Source organism: Bos grunniens, chromosome 16 (genome assembly GCF_055505025.1).
Source record: "Bos grunniens cultivar Pamir isolate PY7600 chromosome 16, Bosgru_T2T1.0, whole genome shotgun sequence".
In the NCBI taxonomy this organism is placed as follows: Eukaryota; Metazoa; Chordata; class Mammalia; order Artiodactyla; family Bovidae; genus Bos; species Bos grunniens.
The window spans coordinates 37,445,240-37,465,698 of record NC_141180.1 but is presented as its reverse complement, the minus strand read 5'-3'; the positions used below and the strand labels follow the sequence as shown (position 1 = coordinate 37,465,698).

The 20,459-nt window shown below is 38.7% G+C and overlaps 2 protein-coding genes across 26 annotated transcripts in view; one reads left to right on the top strand and one right to left on the bottom strand.

Moving 5' to 3' along the window:
* Nucleotides 1–2,735, bottom strand: part of NMNAT1 (nicotinamide nucleotide adenylyltransferase 1) — a 29,945-nt gene extending 27,210 nt beyond the window's left edge. For 11 of the 19 annotated variants that reach the window (XM_086344376.1, XM_086344377.1, XM_086344374.1 and 8 more), the window contains exons 1-2: nt 2,696–2,735; nt 1,900–2,028 (exon numbers count right to left, since the gene is read on the bottom strand). The gene's annotated coding sequence lies outside the window, so the exon portion shown is untranslated. Of the gene's footprint in view, nt 1–1,899; nt 2,029–2,484 lie in introns of all 19 variants that reach the window. The other 8 variants (XM_086344379.1, XM_086344380.1, XM_086344378.1 and 5 more) reach the window with 1 other exon arrangement.
* Nucleotides 2,736–2,822: 87 nt separating this feature from the next.
* LZIC (leucine zipper and CTNNBIP1 domain containing) lies at nt 2,823–20,199 on the top strand. Of its 7 annotated transcripts, none has more exons than XM_086344398.1 (8): nt 2,823–2,875; nt 3,493–3,651; nt 6,764–6,872; nt 8,410–8,545; nt 8,869–8,967; nt 10,272–10,367; nt 10,666–10,747; nt 19,882–20,199. In XM_086344398.1, exons 3-8 carry the CDS (start codon nt 6,772–6,774, stop codon nt 19,941–19,943), a joined length of 576 nt encoding a protein of 191 aa, XP_086200524.1. In that variant the 5' UTR covers nt 2,823–2,875; nt 3,493–3,651; nt 6,764–6,771; the 3' UTR covers nt 19,944–20,199. The 7 variants fall into 7 exon arrangements, with proteins under 7 accessions (XP_086200524.1, XP_086200525.1, XP_086200528.1 ...); XM_086344399.1 differs by lacking the exon at nt 19,882–20,199 and adding an exon at nt 11,948–12,276; XM_086344402.1 differs by lacking the exon at nt 19,882–20,199 and adding an exon at nt 11,948–12,276 and having other exon boundaries at nt 2,823–2,914.
* Nucleotides 20,200–20,459: the final 260 nt, after the last annotated feature.

Genomic DNA, 20,459 nt, shown 5'->3' with positions numbered 1-20,459 from the left:
TGACACGGTCTGCTCTGGGAAGATTCCACATTCCTCAGGGCAGCTAAGCCTGTGTACCACAGCTACTGAAGCCAATTGCCCCAAAGCCCATGCTCTGCAGCAAAAGAAGCCACTGCAATGAGAAGCCTGCACATTACAATGACAAGTAGCCCGTGCTAGCCACACTAGAGAAAGTCCACATGCAGCAATGCAGACCCATTGCAGACAAATGTATCTATATATTTATCTCCAATTATGCTTATGTAATGATGGTGATAAATATATCAGTAACATCCATTGAGTTCTTCCTGTGTACCAAGCAAGATACTAAGCAGAGACATCACTTTGATGACAAAGGTCCATATAGTCAAAGCTATGATTTTTTCAGTAGTCCTGTATGGATGTGAGAGTTGGACCATAAAGAAGTCTGAGCACTGTAGAAATGACACTTTCAAACTGGTGCTGGAGAAGATTCTTGAGAGTCCCTTGGGCAAGGAGATCAAATCAGTCAATCCCAAAGGAAATCAACCCTGAATATTCATTGGAAGGACTGATGCTGAAGCTGAAGCTCCAATACTTTGGCCTCCTGATGTAAAGAGCCGATTCATTGGAAAAGACCCTGATGCTGGGAAATATCGAGGGCAAGAGGAGAAGAGGGTGACAGAGGATGAGATGGTTGGATGGCATCACTGCCTCTATGGACATGAGTTTGAACAAACTCAGGGAGATAGGGATGGACAGAGAAGCCTGTTATGCTGCAGTTCAAGGGATCGCAATGAGTCGGACTGAGTTAGTGACTGAACAACAACAATAATAATGTGATACTTATAACATTCCAATGAAGGAGGTACTATTATTATCCCCTCTTTTTGGGGGTGGGGGGGAGGAGGCATGTGGGATCTTAGTTCCCTGACCAGGGATCAAACACATGCCCCCTGCAGTACAAGTGTAGTCTTAACCACTGGACCACCAGGGAAGTCCCCTATCATCTCTTTTTTAGCAGATGAGGAAACTGAAGCTGAAAGAGGCTGATCAACTTGCTCAAGATCTCACAGTTTGTGTAACAACCTTGACTCTGAAAGTTCATACTCGTAACCACTACACAGACTTACAATGGTACATTATCTACTGGCAGACATTTAAAAGAGGCCCATGTGTTCAGAGTGCCTTTGGCTCATGGTACTTCTTGTTAGCCACTTAAGTTTCATCTGACCCTGCATTTTCCTTACCTAGCTGGAGAGCTCTCTGGACTCTCATCCCAAGTCCAGGTTGAAGTGGCCTAAACTCCTCCAGCTGCCAGGTAGTATTTATCTGGTTTTCCAGTTATGACTCCCAGTTCTGAGGTTACATTCCCTAATGCTCTCTCCTGTGACGACCTACTTAACGTTCATTCCTTTTTCCAATTTCTTCTCCTCTCTCCCCAACCTCCCTCCAGGCTTGGATTCTATTTTTGTTTGAGAAGTGGATCCTAAACCAATTTCTCTTGCCTATGCACTAGAAACACTTTTTCATTACCCACTAACTCTAAACAAGAACCCCAAGTACGTAAGAAAACTCTCAACACAGAGCCTCTAAATCAGATTAAGTCACCATGAAAAAGCAGGCAAATATTAATACAATGCACATATGGAGAGGCCTTTCCTTCACTGCTTCTAAAATTACACACACTAAAACCAACACAAATGCCTAAATAGAACACCTCATTATCATCATCAAAATTAGGGTACAAACACAGGGAGATGTTTATTCAGCAACATCTTCAAATGGTAAAAGGCGTGTATTTCCCAATTTTGTTTTCTGTGGCACTGACCCTAATTATTTGCCACTGGGAGATCCATATTACCCCAAAACGTTGACACTTCCACCCATATTCACATATCAAAAATTAGAGCTAATTTTATGAATATAACACACACTTACTTTTACAACGGAAGTTCTGTGAATCCAAACCGTTTCGCAAAGTAGGCTATTGGAACCATTCCAACTTGTGTGTCAACAGTCTTTTCTAAGTTGAACTTGGAACAGTGGTTTCACATACAAACTGTAACCCTGGAAAGACAACTTACTGTGATAAGTAAGAAATTCTATGATCGGACAGATAATTCATTTTGGTGGAGTTCTATGATAATCTTGGAAGTTTATCCTGAGTGATAGAAACAGAATTATTTTTAAAGACAAAATAGGAGAAACAATTTCTCCGTAAACCTTGATGTTGTCCTGTGGACTAATAACTTCAAGGATATGGGCTGCGAACATCTGAAGACGGTTTTCACTTAATTTCTGAGTAACTTTTAAGAATGGTGCCAACAGCTAGTAGTCTTCTCAAATAGAATATCAAACCGCTACCAGGAAGGTGGATCTAGTCCTTTACAGATTTGGAAGGCAGTTCAGAAAAAAGAGAAGCGCCCCCCGCCTCGCTTCCACCAAGCCCAAGAAGCTTCTAGAAAAGAATTTTGTTTTTTTCAGAGTTAAGTCACCTTTTCCAAAGGCCAAAGGGAAATTTACCGAGGGTTTTGGTTCCACGGAGAGAAGCTGAAAAAATGAAGGGGTAAGACTCCTTGTCCCAAACTTGAATGTGACCTCGCTTCAGGGACAGTTGTATTTGACCCTCAAAGAGCCTAACATCTTGGACTCGTCTGTGCTATCGGCTTTAAAAAGGAATCCTGGGCTGCCTCGGCCAGAGACGTATTCTCAGGGGCTCCATGTACGGACTTACCACGGCCTCACCACGTCCTCAGGGCAGAGCGGCCCGAATCCTCCAGGAGACGCTCCGCAGCCCGAACGCCAATGAGGGTAACACCCGCGGCCGCACCCACATTGGCTCCGGGAAGCCGGAAGTACGTGCGTCTGACTGAAGTGCTCCTCCTGCAAGCGTCCGCCGAGCTGGGCCCCTCAGGTAGGCGGGGCCCCTGGCTCCTAACTCTGGAACCTTCGGGTAGGCGGAGGTGGAGAGGGGGCCTCGAGGGCCTTAAGGAGGTAGTTTAATTTCTGGTCTGGGAAGAGCGGAAGAGTTTTGGGGACAGCGGATTCCCGGCGACCTCTGGTGGCAAACGGGCCTAGTCGAGCCCGCCGCCGCAGGACCCAAATGTGGGAGCTTTAAGTTCCCCGGTGGGAAGTGGGATTTGGGGCTGTGACCGGAGCTGCTCCCTTACCGCGTCCGAATGCTTGAGGTCCGGACGCTGCTCATTTCCAGGCGGGAAAACTTGTGCGACCACCTTTACTGTTTCCGTGCTTCTGGGTTTGACATCTTCCATCTAGGCAGGTCCGGGTGCGGGGTTCTCCACTATCACCCACGTCGATTTCAGAAAAGCCTGAGAACGACTGCCGGAGACACAGTCGAAAGAAAATGGGTTTCTCCCCCTTCTCCAACCCCCTACCGCCCATTTGAAGTCTTCCTCGAAAGAGAGATAGTGTTATATTCTCTGGCTGCCTAAGAGGAGTTTTCGGGACTGCTTTAGGCCACGTTTATATATAGCAAATAAAATCACTCGTTAATCGTTTCCTTTTTCCTAGACAACTCCACCCCTAGGTGGTTTGAACTTTGAGCCTGTTTAGTCCTGATGAGAAGTTTCGCTTTCCTCAAGTTTAAGACACTTGGAACTTCAAGAATTGGAGGTTTATGCCATTTGAGACCGGTCAGCACTGAGCAGAGTTAAGAGTACTAAGAGACAGGTGAGCGTGAATGAATACCTTCCTCTCCAGATTAATTTTTGAGAGTAATTTTGCAGTTTTGGTAAAAGGTGCACCACCTTTATTGAATACTAGGTGGTGCCCGCGAGTTAATCTTTCTGAGCTAAATCTCAAATAATGTAGCATCAGGGTAGGGTTTTTAAAGAGTTTGTATCTTCCCTGAAATTGTTTTAAAATACCCTTACCTCCTTAAAATATGTCGTGCCTTTATACAGTTTATTCAGTTATTGACTATCTAGTCTGTATTAAGTGCTAAAGAGTCTAAGAAAGGAATCAGATTCAATTTTCTGCTCTCAGTTTACAGTCTGGAGAGGAAGACAGACAAACCACAAACTATAACGAAATCACATATAATTCAAATCAGATATAGTGCTTAATAGAGACTAAGATGTAGAATGCAGTGGATAAAGCAGTCAATTCTCATTATTCATTTATTTATCCAGTACTTTCTGTCTGCCCAGCATTGTGCTAGGTGGTGGTGTGTAAAGAAAATGTAAACCCCTATTCTCAAATAACTCACAATCTAAAGACTGGGAGGGAACCAAGGAAGGCAGTATGGAGAAGGTGAAATTTGACCTTGAAGAATGAATGACTTGGCCTTGATGAGTAGGGGAAAAAAAATACAAGCTCAAAAGAGAAAGATGAAAGTGGATGATATGCTTTGAATCAGCAAGTAGTCCAGTGTGGTTAAACTGTAGGAAATTAAGCCTGAAAAGACACTTTATTTTACATTAGGTTTCCCTTGACTTACACTGAAAAATTCAACAGATTTAAAATAAAATTTCAATGTGTATTTCCAGGAGAAATTATACATGAAACATAGTTATAGTAAATTACTTTTTGGCTAACCTATTATACATGAACTAAGCTATAATAAATTATAATAAATAATTTCTGGCTATAAATAAATAAATTCTGGCTATAATGTAGCTCATTTATGTTTATTATTCATGATTGTAGATGATTTAAGCCAATTTTTTTTAAATACAGTAAAAAAAATATAAAAGATGCAGTAGTAAGTTTAGATTTTCACTGATTGCATCCCATTTTGAATATCATATAAGGAATCTCCTTCATTAAAGCTCCACATGTGGAATCACTTGGAAATGATTATGTGTAGGAAAATTTTAAATGCTTTCAAAAGTTACCCTGAAAGAAAGAAAGTGAAAGTTGCTCAGTCATGTCCAACTCCTTTACAGTCCATGGAATCCTCCTGGCCAGAATACTGGAGTGGGTAGCTGTTCCCTTCTCCAGTGGATCTTCCCAAGGATTGATTCTTTACCAGCTGAGTCACCAGGGAAGCAAAAAATTTACCCTAGGATTTAAGTTTTGATGAATATGCCTAATATTAATGTTTCCTAAAAGGAATGTGAGAGTAATTTCTGTAAATGGAAAAACTCAAACACTATAAATGTTAAAGTAAATGCATACAATATCAATACACCAAATCAGGAGCTTTTCTGTTCCTTAGCAATAATCAGAAATTGTAATAACAGGGACTTCCTTGGTGGTCCAGTGGCTAAGACTCTGCACTCACAATGCAGAGGCCCTGAGTTCAATCCCTGCTTAGGGAACTAGATCTCACAGGCTGCAACTAAGATCTCACATGCTGCAACAAAGACCTGGCACAGCCAAATAAATATTTAGAAAAGAGAAATTGTAATAACAAAACCACTATTTCCAATATTAACAAAAATACAAAATATCTAAGCACAGCCAGTGTTCAAAGCCTTTGTGAGTAACACTTTTTTTTTAACTAAAGACCATGAAAGAAAGCCTAGGTAATTGGAGAGAGATATTGCATAATTGAAAGATTCAAATTTCAAGGATTCAGGTTTTATCCATATTAATTTTAATGTAACTCTTGTCAAAATTTCAATTGAATTTTGGGAACTAGTTGTCAAGCTGATTCTTAAATTTATTTAGAAGAGAAAATGTACAAGAACAGCCAAGAATTTGGAGGAAAAAACCCAAAATAATAAAAGTAACTCCTTATCAGTCATCTGTGTACACCAACTTTAAAGTTGTAATAAATAAAAGAGCAAAGTAATGCCTTAGGACCAGAATATTGTCAACGAAACAGTCTGTTTCTATTGAGTCTCAAAGGTAGCATAAATAAATACCAGTAAAACAGTTTTGGGGCAGTTAGTTATCCATTTGAAAGAAAATTAAAGATCCCTATTTCACAGCACTAACAAAAAAAAAAACTGGGTGCTTAAAGAACTCAATGTAAAAAAAAATCTATAAAAGTCTTAGAATACAAAATAGTATATTTTTTGGAATTCCTGGTGGCCCAGTACTTAGGACTCAGTGCTTTCACTGCCAGGGCTCAGGTTCAATCCCTGGTTGAAGAACTAAGATCTTGCAAGCTCTGTGGCACAGAACCCTCTGCCCCTCCCCCCAAAAAACAAAATAGTATATATTTGAAAATCTTGTATGGTTAGAGCCTGCTTTCATGGGACACAAAACTAAGAAGACATAGAGAAGATAGGTTTGGCCATTAAAAATAATAATTTACCATAACAAAAAATACCATAAGTAAAATTTAGAATCAGGAGATAAGAGATATTTGCAACATAAAAACAGACTTTATATCCATATTATATGAATCAATAAGAGAAAGATAATCCCATAGAAAAATGGGCACATTTCCAGAGAAGAAATTCATATCAAAAGTTGTTCATGCCTACAAGTCATTAGGTAAATGTACACAAAGGTCAACAAGATAACACTAGGAGAATTCTGAGTCCTGGAGTGTACTTACTAAGAATGAAAAAGGATGTTAAAATGAATCTTGTAGAGCAGAGTCATACCTGATCTGTTTCCTTATGAAGCTGTATTTTCATCTATCAAATTTGTTTAGTAAGATAGATCAATAGTTAAAACTTCTAATTAATTTGTCAAGTCAATTAAGACTGCCAGACATTTTTGTGGGGGTGTTACTACTGTATGAATTTAAACTTTTATGTTTCTTTGCACAGCTATCTTCCCCACACCTGTAGCTCAGAAAGAGTATAATCTAGTTTAAATTGCACTGCTATATTGAATCATTTCAAATAACCAGTACTGCATGTGGGTTTATTGTTCTCCTTAGAGATTAAAATGGCTTCCAGAGGAAAGACAGAGACAAGCAAATTAAAGCAGAATTTAGAAGAACAGTTGGATAGACTAATGCAGCAATTACAAGACCTGGAGGAATGCAGGTAATAGTATAATTGTATACTGCTATGCTGTAAAATGGCATTTTTTTTACAGTTAGATTATCAGCTCTGTGTGTGCAGTCCTATGTGTGATTCTGGTTTCCCCTGTAATGTTCTTCACAGTGCTTTGTCTGCTGGACAACTAAACTCAGTATAGGTTTTAGAGTTAAAGAGCCTGGGATATTAAAGTCTTTAGCTTAATTACAAAGTGAGTGCGAACTTGGGCAAAATGCTTAACCACCTTGAGTTTCCATTTCCCCAAGTGTGAAATGGAAATAACAGCACCCATCTTGTCTTCAGTATTTAAAATAGCCCTGCCTTGTATCAAACTGAAAAAGTATTACTTGAACTTTCTGGTGTGTGTTTTCACCATTAACTGCTCAAAGGTCTAAGACTGCTCATTGCCTTTTTAACAACCTTGAAGATTGTTGTAAACATCACAGATGAAGAGACTGACTTAATGCTTGGCCCAAAGCAGGCACTTGATATATAGGAGCTCTTTTTCTAGTAAATGTTTATTAAATGGCTTGTTTGGACTACCCAGATGGCAAGTACTGCATTGTTGTTGTATTTCAAAGTACATAAAATTTTACCCACCATTAATGTTTTGATGGCTATGAAGGGGCAGGTGGGCTAGAGAACAGTTGTGCTGGTGGTGGTGATGGTGGGTGAGTTTCCTCACCCAGAAAAATCTTCAGCTAGCCTTTTCCCTGATAGGGGATCACAGAGTAGGTAATGAAACTCCCTCAGAACCTGTATGGAAATGACGTTCTCTGGCTCTCCGACAGCAGGAGATCAAACCAGGCAATCCTAAGGGAGATCAACCCTGAATATTTACTGGAAGGACTGATGCTGTAGCTGAAGCTCTAATACTTTGGTCACCTGATGGGAAGAGCTGACTCATTGGAAGAGACCCTGATGTTGAGAAAGATTAAGAGTGGGAGGAGAAGGAGGAAGCAGAGGGTGAGATGATTGGATGGTATCACCAACTCAATAGCTATGAGTTTGAGCAAACTCTGGGAGATGGTGAAGTACAGGGAAGCCTGGCGTGCTGCAGTCCATGGGGTTGCAAAGAGTTGGACATGAGTTAGCGACTGAACAATGATAATGATAACTATTTATTAAATACCTATTTTATACCAAGAACTTTTCGTATTTCATTTAATACAAGGAAGATACTATCATCTGCAGCTTATAAATAAAATGAGACTTGGCTAGTTAAATATCTTGCCTAAGGTTATACCATTGATTCAGAGACTGCCTAAAAGGAAGTTCTGTAGTTTGTTAAGCATGCCTCACTTTGGTAAAAAAAAAAAAACAAAAAAAACAAGGTTATCAGTGTTGCGGGATAATGCCCAAAGTAGTATCTGAACACATCCATTAGAGTATTTTTGATATATTTCCTTTCAGCCTTTTTTCCACCAACATATTTTTTGTATATATATATATGTATTTGAAACCTTGGTGTATAAATACTGATATTTTTTTTCTCTTCTCTTGAAACTCTATATTTTTTGGTCTTATGTCCACTATACTTCAGAGAGGAACTTGATACAGATGAATATGAAGAAACCAAAAAAGAAACTCTGGAGCAACTAAGTGAATTTAATGATTCACTGAAGAAAATTATGTCTGGAAATATGACTTTGGTCGACGAACTAAGTGGAATGCAACTGGTAAGCATAATTTACTTACATTGGTGACACAATTTGTTGTGTTTTTTTTCTCAGTAAGTATATTTAAAATATTAATAGAAAATATACCCTGTTGAGGGCTTAACTTCTGGAGGAATGTCTACTGATGGATAAAACAGCATTTGCTTCCGGATCTTCATCTAGTTATTTATTTTACTCTGGTGACTTGCATGGAAATAGCAAATGGAAATTAAAGTTGTAACAGTATTTGATGAACAAAGAAGACTTATTAGAAGACCTATCAATCAAATATTGTAATATTTGATTTGTTGAACTTTTTTTTTTTAACCTTCTTGTATTTCTAGGCTATCCAGGCAGCTATCAGCCAGGCCTTTAAAACCCCAGAGGTCATCAGGTTATTTGCAAAGAAACAACCAGGTCAGCTTCGGACAAGGTTAGCAGAGGTAAAGTTTCTTTCAGTTGATCTAATCACTTTGTGTATTTCTTTTCTCAGCCCAAGAATTTGCTCAGTGTGATATTCTGAAGTTTAAAACTTGGTCAGTTGAAAATGTACAATAGCAAGAGTGAACCCTAATGTAAAGTATAGACTATGGGTGATTATGATGTGTCAGTGTTTGTTCATCAGTTGGAACAAATATACACTCTGGTAGGGGATGTTTATAATGGGGCGACCGTGCATGAGTGGGGGAGGCAAGGATGTATGAGGAATCTCTGTACCTTTTTGCTCAATTAACTGTGAACCTAAAACCGCTCTAAAAAGTAGTCTTATTTTTAAAAATTGGTCAGTTGATTTTAGAGCCACACCCACAGTTTCCTGACAAAATCAATCCTTTATTGATAACAAATATAGAGGTTTAAACAGCATATGGCAGTTGAAATTGCTACTGACTGCTTCTACTAAGACGCCACATTTAAAGTTTTACTATTTAGTTCTGGAACTCTGAATTGAAATCCCATCTAGCATTCATTAGTAGCACCAGTGCTTATGTGTGTGTGGCCTTCCCTATCTAAGAAATTCAAACATCTTTATAAACCTGATACTTGAGGAAGTCTGTTTATAGACATGAATATAATTAAGACGTTAATAAGTTATATGCAACCATTGGTAATTTAATAGCATAGTGATTAAGAGCATGGACTTGGGACAGATCAGCTGAATTTGTACCCCTGCTCTACTATGGACATACGTGATGTTGGTGGAGTTGTTTTCTTCGGTCTCTTTTGTTGTTTCCCCATTTGTAAAAAGGCAGTAATGATACCTCTTCTGGTTGTTATGAGGTTTAAATGGAGTAATGTGTGTATGTGCACTATTACTAATACAGTGTGTCTATGTACATAGAATAGTACCAAGGCATAGTACATGCTGTCCATGTCTCTGGTGGTAGAGGTGATATTTAATCAAAGCTCCAGGGGATCTGTAACCAGTTGTCTCTTTCAGGCCTGTAGACCACACTTGAGTGTAATGAAATGGAGTTCTTAGAGGATAGCTCCTCTTTAAAGGAAGCTGTTGACCTACTAATTCCTTAGTAGAGTTTGTAACTAAGACCATGGTGATGATTAGTACCAATATATATTAGAACTGTGTGAGAACATTCCTATCATGTTTACCTTGAATTGTTTCTATAGTTTTTTATAATATTAATCAGTAAAGGATCTTTTCTTAAAGAAGTAGATCTGAAAAGCTTGATTTTATGCAAAGAATGTTTTTTAACTTAAATACCATATGCTTCACATTCATCTGTTACAGATGGATAGAGATCTCATGGTAGGAAAGCTGGCAAGAGACCTGTATACTCAACAGAAAGTGGAGATACTTACAGCTCTCAGGAAACTTGGAGAGAAGGTATCTGTATTTAATTGAATATATTAGGTATAAGGAAAAAGTGGGAAGTGTTTGGTATAGAACCCCCACCCCCGCTGGTTTCTTGGCTTGGGGGATCTTAGTTCCTGGGGCTAGAACCTGTGCCCCCTGCAGTGGAAGCATGGAGTCTTTAACCACTGGACCGCCAGGGAAGTCCCTAGTATATAGCTTCTTGATCTGTAATTTAGTTTGTGGTCCTATGACATTCTTAACAGTGGTTCCTAGAACCACTTGTTAACATCTGAACTCAGTCCTTTGGGCTTTGTTTTTTTTTGTTTAGCTGACTGCAGACGATGAGAACTTCTTGTCAGCAAACGCAGGTGCTATTCTCAGCCAATTTGAGAAAGTCTCTACAGACCTTGGTGAGTACTCTTGTATTTCTTTTCTTTTTTTTTTTTTTTTATTTTATTTTTAAACTTTACATAATTGTATTAGTTTTGCCAAATATCAAAATGAATCCGCCACAGGTATACATGTGTTCCCCATCCTGAGCCCTCGTCCCTTCTCCCTCCCTATACCATCCCTCTGGGTCGTCCCAGTGCACCAGCCCCAAGCATCCAGTATCGTGCATCGAACCTGGACTGGCATCTCGTTTCATACATGATATTTTACATGTTTCAATGCCATTCTCCCAAATCTTCCCACCCTCTCCCTCTCCCACAGAGTCCATAAGACTGTTCTATACATCAGTGTCTCTTTTGCTGTCTCGTACACAGGGTTGTTGTTACCATCTTTCTAAATTCCATATATATGCGTTAGTATACTGTATTTATGTTTTTCCTTCTGGCTTACTTCACTCTGTATAATAGGCTCCAGTTTCATCCACCTCATTAGAACTGATTCAAATGTATTCTTTTTAATGGCTGAGTAATACTCCATTGTGTATATGTACCATAGCTTTCTTATCCATTCATTGGCTGATGGACATCTAGGTTGCTTCCATGTCCTAGCTATTATAAACAGTGCTGCAATGAACATTGGGGTACACGTGTCTCTCTCCCTTCTGGTTTCCTCAGTGTGTATGCCCAGCAGTGGGATTGCTGGATCATAAGGCAGTTCTATTTCCAGTTTTTTAAGGAATCTCCACACTGTTCTCCATACTCTTGTATTTCTGAAAGCTGGACGTGAATTATTGCTTCAGATTGACAGATGGTGTGGGTGAGATAAAATGATGGTCTTTTCTTGAGTTAGCAGCAAAACCAGAATTATTTTCTCTATAAACCTCTTTTAATGGGTTTATTTCCCAATACTTTAAAAATAATCAAGTTAGTATAGCCTAATGTTTTAAAAACCTTTGTCAGCTAAATGTAAATATAAAAGTAAATTAAGATTTTACATGTTCTATTTCATACCTGAATTAAAGATTGCCTGTGTAGCTGAGTTGTTTGTGCAAGGGAAGGGAATTGGGATGGCAGTAGGAAGGTTTAGGGATAATGCACCAATAATAGAAGCTCATTTTATTTCCTATTTTAGTATCAATGTGATAGGTTTTCCTTTCTTTACCTGGAACTGTAAATGCATCTGAAATGACATCTTTGTTTATTATGTGTCTTTCTCCTTAGGCTCTGGCGACAAAGTTCTTGCTCTGGCAAGTTTTGAGGTTGAAAAAACGAAAAAATGATATGGTGTGAAAGCTTGGGACATTGATCACATTCTTATTGTAAATGGTATTTTTCTTCTGGGGAGTTAGAGTTATGGCAGAGAAGTCAAGAGATTCATGAAATGTATTCATAACCTAAGAAAAGGTGACAGAAAAACGTACTCACTGCTTTTGTTTATGCCCTTTGTCATTGTGCTTTGTGTAGGGATACGTGCTTCAGTCATTCTGGCCTTGTTGGGATGGAAGGCCTCATGGACCTTGTTCATTACAGTTTGTCTGTTTAAGAGAAAACAGTGTCTCTGCCTGTTTTATTAAACCTCCCTGTTCTTAAGTGCTAATAGTAAATGAAAAGATGTGAAGTGACAGTTCTTTCCTGCTCATAATTTATCCCCACTTGTTGGAGAAAATAATGTAGCAACATCAATAGACCTCATATATGTTCATAGCATTTTAGAGTTCTATGTGATCTTAGAAATCATTTTCATTTTACATACAAGGAAAATGAGGCTCAGAAAGAGCAAGTGACTTGTTCGAAGTCTTATTGACAGAGCTGGGGATAAGACTTGGGTGTCCTGTCAGTGTAATGTCCATTGAGTTTTATTTGTTTATTTTGTGCTGCTTTTAAAAAATAATTAAGACATATTTGTACAAGTCTATGTTTATGAAAATTCAGTGTCCCAATAAGTTGTCACTGAGGGACCATTCTCCAGCCTGTAAGCTCTCGGTATGAATGGTGCCCATTGTGTCTCTGAGTTTTGAGCTCGGAACAATGGGAGCCCTGTTGCGAGTCTCCTGAGGTGACTTAACCTCCTGCGTTGTTTCACTAGGGAAGCAATTGGAAATGGCAGCTCAAGGCCCTCCCTGTGTGTGACCTCTTTGCTGAAACCCAGAGGGTGGTGACCGTAAACTACTATTTACTCTTCAGTTTTTGGAGAAACACAGAATAAGTTCCAAGGAGTAGCCAGTTTCCCTGAGTGTTTAGTCTCTCTGCACACTCATATATGTAGATTTTCACATATGTATGTATGTCAGCTTGTTTCCCAGGCTCTGGCCACTTTATATTCTTACATGTTTTTCTCAGTATTCTTTTTCTTTTAAAAATTAAAAACATTCTTAAAATGTTTAAAGCTTCTTGTATACTGTAAAATCTCCTAGGTGCTCTGCCAACTGGACAAATTAGGGGAACTCAGCTATATTAATGCCTTATTTGGAAATTGTAATGAGTAATTTTTTATGTATTGGTTTATGATGATCCAAAACTCATTAAATTGTGACAAACTAAGGAAAAGCAGATTACCTGCTATTTGTTTAGGGCTTTGTGGTCAGTCATCATTATTTCATTATTCTGTGTGTTCTTTTTAACCGAATTGAAATTTACATGACATAAAATTCACCATTTTAAAGTGTACAATTCAGTACACTCACAGTGCTGTGTGGTGATCACCATTATCTAGTCAAAAACATTTTCATCACCCCCAAGGGAGCCCCCATCCTTACTAAGCAGTCACTCGCTCCTCTAGCAATCACTCATCCACTTTCTATCTCTGAATTTACCTATTCTGGACATTTGGTATAAATGGTGGTATATAGTATGGGACCTTTTATGTCTGGCCTCTTTCACTGAGCATACTATTTTTGAGGTTAATCCACATTGTAGCATGTATCAGTGCTTCATTCATTTTTAATGGCTGAAAATACTCCCTTGCATGGGTACCACATTGTGTTTATCCATTTATCTCTTGATGGACATTTGGTTTTTTTCTACTTTTTGGCTATTGTGAATAGTGCTGCTGCTAGCTCAGGTGGTAAAGAATCTTCCTGCAGTACAGGAGACCTGGGTTCGATTCCTGGGTCAGGAAAATCCCCTGGAGAAGGAAATGGCAACCCACTCCAATATTCTTGCCTGGAGAATCCCATGAACAGAGGAGCCTGGCAGGTTACAGTCTGTGAGGTTGCAAGAGTTGGACACAACTTAGCAACTAAACTACCACTACTCTGAACTTTAATGCATAAGTATTTGTTTAAATACCTACTTTCACTTCTTTTGGGTATGTACCTAGGAACAGAATTGCTCTTTTGGGTGTTTTGGGTTTTTTTTTTTTAATTCATAGTAATATTTTCCCTTCCCTTTCAGTAGTAGTAGGACAAGGAAAATTGGAAGTATTTTATATTTGAAAGGGGCCTCAATGAATCTGGAGTCCTTAAACTTTGGGTTTCCCTTAAACTTTCTGTAAGACTAACCTAAGTGAAACATTTTGCCATTTATCACAATAATGTATTCATTTTGTAAGTAATGACTACTACTCAATTTAAAATTAATCTTCCTTTCAGAGTGGCCAGGTTTGCAGTGCCTAGCAAGACACTGTCAGTCAGGGCCATGTGACCTTTGGTAGGTTACTTAATCTTTTTGAGCCTAATTTTTCTCTTCAGTTGAGTGGGAGCTACCCACTATATAGGATTACTGTGCATTGCCCTCTCTTTGTTAATATAGAAAGATGTTTTACATTGGAGCTAAATCTACCACTTAACAGTTTTTTCAAGAGCCATATGATATATTTTGTTTCACAAATTTGGTATCAGTTTAGAGTAATTTGAAAAGTGAATACTTTGAAAAGTCTCTATAACTGTAGTTATTAAATGACTTGTAAACTATGTTTATATTCATATTTTGCTGTATTTAATCTTCTGGTTTTTTAGACCTCTTGGGAGGTCTTAGACTGCAATAACTAATGCTAGGGTGGCTGTTTGACATCTTTGGGTCAAACTAATACTTTAATGAAAAGAATACCTGCATTTGTCAAAAAAACTGGGGTTGCCACTAAATTCCAGAGATCAAGTGTCCAACCTGGCTGTTTAAGGAAATATAATTTGAAACAATTTCTGTTTCAATGTTTTGCTTTTTTTTAAACCTGGTGAGTGGTAAGTTAGGTATTCTAGGTGGGTGGTAGAAGAAGAAATCAAGCAGTAGAATGAGTTGTCCCCAGGAACGAGTTGGAGTTGGAACAGATGGGTTTTTAACTTTGGTTGTTAGGCCTTTTATTGAAGACACTCAGCCAAAGAACGATCATCTTAGGCAAAATAAAAGACTGAGCAAATCTACCATTAGAAGAGTGTCTTATTACAGTGAATGGTAGATAGTGTGAAAGTATTACAGCAAAAATAAACCTGGACCATTTTGCCTGGAGCTTTTCAACCACTTTCCCGTCCATTTTTTTCTTATTCTAGTCATTACCAAGACCAAAAAACACTCTTTCCTTCTCAAAATGTTTTTCAGACATTAATATGTAAATTTAAACTGTCAGCATTCCCACAGACCCCCATGAACAAGCTGTAATTGCTTCCAGTCTGTGTGGCCTTAGAATTAAACTAGGGAAACTAGTATTTAGTATTTTCATTAAGTTGGAAAAAGGAGATTAGAAATACAGCTCTACTAGGTATGGCCTTTTGACACCCTCACTCTCTTTTTGAAAGCCCCTCTCCCTGTTCACACTAACAGCAAAGCGGAGAGACTGAGCTGCTGAAGGGACCTGAAATACAAGGGGTTAGTGGCGTTCTTGAGAGTTCACAGTGGAAATTCCATGCTGTTCCAGGCAGAGGGACCACTGGAGAGGTTTGAGGCTATCAGTTTGTAGCTTCCTAATGCTTGGTTGTTTTCCTCTGAGAACATCAGATTCCTTGCAGCCTCAGACAATGGACTACAATTAAAAATAAACAAATAAAAATATTTTCTATAAAGGAGGTCAAGGAGAGCCACTGGTTTTCTTTTGGATTAAAAAAGAAGAAGATAATGCTAGTAAGAGTTCTTATTAAGATTATGCATCAGTCACAGGTCCTCTGCCCCAAATGCTGGCAACTGTGACCATGAACTTCTGAAGCCTTCCCAGAAGAACCTCTGATTGTGTGTTTCTGTCATAATTTCATTACATGGTTTAAAAGTTTGTAATCTTAATTGTCTGTTTACTCTAAAATGTCTTAGTAGTTCAAGTACTGGTTTTTTTTTTGTTGTTACTGCTAAATTGTCATATATATACATGGGACTTTTCTTTCTTATAAGAAAGAGTTCAATGATTCCCCCTCCCCCCCCCACCCCATTTTTGGCTTGTGTGGAAACTAGATTCTTTAGGCCTGGCCTTATTCCCACAGTATTCATAAACCAGGCCAGGTTGAAAACTGAGGCAGTGACCCTTGATGATAATCAAAGAGATAAGTGGTTTAGGTAAAAGCAGATATTTGGCCTGGATTAGACTATATGTGATTGCCTTAATCCCATGGTTGACCATGTTTTTAGAAAATGTGGTGGGTTTTTTTTTTTTTTTTTTCATCTTTTAAAAAGATTTTTTTTTTTTTCTGGCTGCCCCACTCAGCATGCAGGCTCTTAGTTCCCCAAACAGTGGTCGAACCCATGCCCCCTGCAGTAGATATGCAGAGTCCTAACCACTGGAGTGCCCAGGAATTCCCTTAATTTTTTTTTTAAACTTTGTTAACACCTCAAATTTTACACCAAGTTTATTCTAGGTCTTGGTAAATTATACCTTAGATTTGATTTATAAAGCTCTGAGCTTATAAATCAATTATACTTCAGTAAAAATAAATAAATTTTTAAAAGATAGAAGAACTGTAAGAAGCAGTAAGTCTGGCATCCTATGTCAGTGCTTGGAAGAGAGCCACCCACCAATCAGGAGAGTTCACTTTAAACTCTTGGAAGCAAGAAATAAACTTCCATTGTGTTTGAACCACCAAAACAAACAAAAGCCTCTGAGCTTTTTCTCATTTATTTAAATATTTTTGTTTCATAGTTACCCAGGAGATGAGCATTTGTAATTTTGGAGCAAACAGACAGAATCTCAGTCCCTTAACCTCAGCTTTGTGGCATTTCTTTTCATTCTGCCTTCCAGAAGTGTGCATTGTTTATTCCTCTGCAAGAAAATATGAGCAAGTAAGAGTACATGGCAGATAGAACCTAAATCTGCTTTCCACTCTCAGGAAAGAAAACGTAGACTCTTGTCTCTAACCTGTGCGCTTGGGGTGGAGATGAGGGATGTGAGTGTATACTCGTGTGTGCCTGCCTCCAGGGAGCCTGACTGCTCCCACAGTGCTGGCTCAGATGACCCGCCCATGGTGCTGCTCTTGCCAGAGAGGGTGGTTGATTATGCGAGGCTAATTTTGTTACAAAGTACTGGACAGATTGTGGATACTAGGCCCTTTTGGTCTGAAAAACCCAAAATGTACTTTTTCCTGGTGAGGATTAGGTCTTGAAAGTGAAGAGAATGTGTTCTAGAGAAATCTTAACAATAATCCCTATGTGGAAGCCAGGATAGATTCTTCTGTCTGCTCCCTCTTCTGATTGTGATGTCGTCTATTCTTCATCAGACATTTATTGAGTGCTGATACGTGACAGGCATTACCTAACTCTTTTTTGTTAAATTTTCTAAAATGCATATTGGATAGAGTCTTTAAAAAACAATAAGACTCTTAAGTGTTTATATGGTAACAGAGGTTTAGATGTCAGACTGTATCACCAAGAGATTGATTTTATAATGATAAAATCGTGTTTTAAATAGACCTAAACCTCCACCCAATCTGTTACTCTATCTTAGTTAGGTGGGTGCTTAGAATCATTATTTCAGATGTATATTCACATATTGTAAGGAGGATTACGCTTGGAAGTATTTCTAATCTGTACAATTTGAACTAAATGATCTCTTTCATCTATATTTACCTCATTTTAAAATCTATCTTGTAGGGAGTTCAGTGGTTTTCTAGTGACTTTAACTGCTGTGGGCCTGGGTTCAGTCCCTGGTGAGGGAATTAAGATCCTGCAAGCTGCTCAGAGGGGCAAAAAACTAAAATTATAAAATCAAATCATTAAAATTATATCGCATTAAAATACAGTTGACCCTTGAACAATGTGGGGGTTGGGAGTGCCCACCCTCTGCACAGTTGAAAATCCATGTATAACTTGACAGTCAGCCCTTGGTAACCATGGTTCCGCATCCATGCATTCAGCCAACCACAGATTGTGTAGTACTGTACTATGTACTTAGTAAAAGAAATCTGGGTATAAGTTGACCCACACAGTTCAAACCCATGTTGTTCAAAGGTTACGTTGTTTTGGAGAATATTGAATGGAGAGAAAGCGAGAATACTCCTATAGAAGAGGAAAAAATATCTTTCCTCTACTTTTTTGTGTTCTTGACTGGTACCCCTATAACAAAGGCAGATTAACAGGAGAAAAGCATACAGATTTATTTCCTGTAAGTGTTATGTGACATGGGAGTCTTCATAAGGAAATGGAAGACCTAGAGAAACCATTAAACCTGAGTGTTTTCATGCTAGATTTGATGACGAGTGAAAAGTCTTTGGAAAATGTGATAGAACAAAGGTGAGCTAAGTGTAATAAACTGAGAGAAACAGCCAGATCTGTTTGTTCCAGTTCTTCTGTGTCTCGTCTTCGAAGGTAAGGATGCTCCTTCCTTCAGGTGTTGGGTAGGGTACATCTCATATGAGGGTTTTATCACCTGCTTCATGGGAAGGTCAAAAGTACTATTCATGCCATTTCTCAAGTTCCTTCAGCTTAAAATATTCAGTGTGCCAAGGTGCCATATCGTGGGATGGTGTGTCCTCTGAACCCTGTCACTGCATTTCTAGTCCTAATTGTGCCACTCTTTCATATTTAACTTTGGCCCCAGTTTGTTAAGTCACTTCTATATATTCATGTAGATATTTTGTGAAGGATGGTTATTAAATATTTAAATTGCTTTGAAGCTACAGTATAAGGAACTGTGTGAAATTAATGCCATTTTCATTAAAATTATATAAAATATTTAAATATACATTTTAAGAATACTAAGTAAAAAGAAGGTGTGTGTTTGCTTTGGGGCTTCCCTGGTGGCTTAGATGGTAAAGAATCTGCCTCTAATGCAGGTGACCAGGGTTTGATCCCTGGGTCGGGAAGATCCCCTGGAGAAGGGAATGGCTACCCATGCCAGTATTTTTGCCTGGAGAATCCCATAGACAGAGGAACCTGGTGGACTACAGTTCGTGTGTGTTTGATTTGACTAAGGGAAGCTTGTATCCGTATCTAGATATTTGAAGTAGTAGGAAATTAAAATCATAAATTAACTAGGAGTAAATAATGTGGGCAAAGCTTACAATTCTGTTTCTCCTGTCTTCCTTTTCCTGGATGTGAGGCAAATCACCTTTTCTGTTAAATTTCCTTTAATGATATAATTTGTGCTAAAGAGATCTTGTAATAACCCAAGACATCCTAGTGAAAGGTTGTTACTGGATTTGTGGGAATTTGTGTGTTAATATGATAGTCTGTCTCAGTAGGGTGTCATTAGCAGCAGAAATGGAAGGCAAATTACAACCATCCCCTTTATCTTTTCCAGACACTGCAGCCCCTTCAGCATGCTGTTTCTATATATCTTCTTTGAAAAGAAATTAAGTGGAAATTGCCTGCTCAGAGTTGCTTTAAAAAGTCACGCATGTCACCTGTATGCTAGCTTGAGGATTCCTGCCTCCTCTTCCCTATGAGCATGTCTGCTCTATTCTAAGAAAGCTTTTTTCACTTATTAGTAAAAAATAAGCGTCCTTTTCTGTCCTGTCTGTAGTTAGCCACCAATTAGTAAAGATGAGCAGAAACACTCCCATGGTGAGCACTGTGCTAGGGGCATAGAAGAGGCTGACACCACTTCATGATGCGAGCCCTGTGAGCGCCTTTTTATCTCCCAGGAGGGAATCCTCAATAGGTTTGGGCTGCCCCCTGGAGCCTGTAGCTATTTCCGTCTAACTCCTCATTAAAGTCAATCCAAGATACTGCTAAAGCCTTTGGATTCTTTAAGTGAATTGCCTCCACTTGAATTCAGCTAAAAATGCTTCACTTTCACTCCCCAGGGCTGCTTCCAAGCTGCATGAACTCTCCTCTCCTCAGCCTCACACCCCACCAAAAATATTGATGTCCACACAGCAAGACTAGCTTCTTATTAGAGATCCAGGACTGTTGCTGTGAATGCGTGCCTAACTGTAAGAAGGGAAAAAAAGAATGAATCCTAGTTAAATCTGAGCACAATAATGTGACATAAATCAGGACTTTGGGGGGAAACAGATTTGTTTTCCTCTCAAATAATTTTTTTTAAGAAAGATAAAATGCAAAAAAAAAACCAAAAAACCCACACCTCCTAAAATAAATTAGATCTGAAAAGTGATGAGAGTACATAGCACTGTGCCAGACTTTTCCATTGTAAACTGAGTTTCTACTATGCCTTTCTAAACTGATAATATATATAGTTTTATATTCTATCATTTTTGCCTTTTCATACTGTCCATGGGGTTCTCCAGGCAAGAATACTGGAGGGGTTGCCATTTCCTTTTCCAGTGGACCACGTTTTGTCAGAAATCTTCACTATGACCCGTCCATCTGGAGTGATCCTGCATGGCATGGCTTATAGCTTCATTGAGTTATGCAAGCCCCT

Coding starts and splice junctions, on each gene's coding strand:
- LZIC (XM_086344398.1), top strand. CDS start 6,772: ATGGCTTCCAGAGGAAAGACAGAGACAAGCAAATTAAAGCAGAATTTA. Junction 8,546..8,868: donor AACTAAGTGGAATGCAACTG/GTAAGCATAATT, acceptor TTGTATTTCTAG/GCTATCCAGGCAGCTATCAG. Junction 10,368..10,665: donor TCAGGAAACTTGGAGAGAAG/GTATCTGTATTT, acceptor TTTTTTGTTTAG/CTGACTGCAGACGATGAGAA.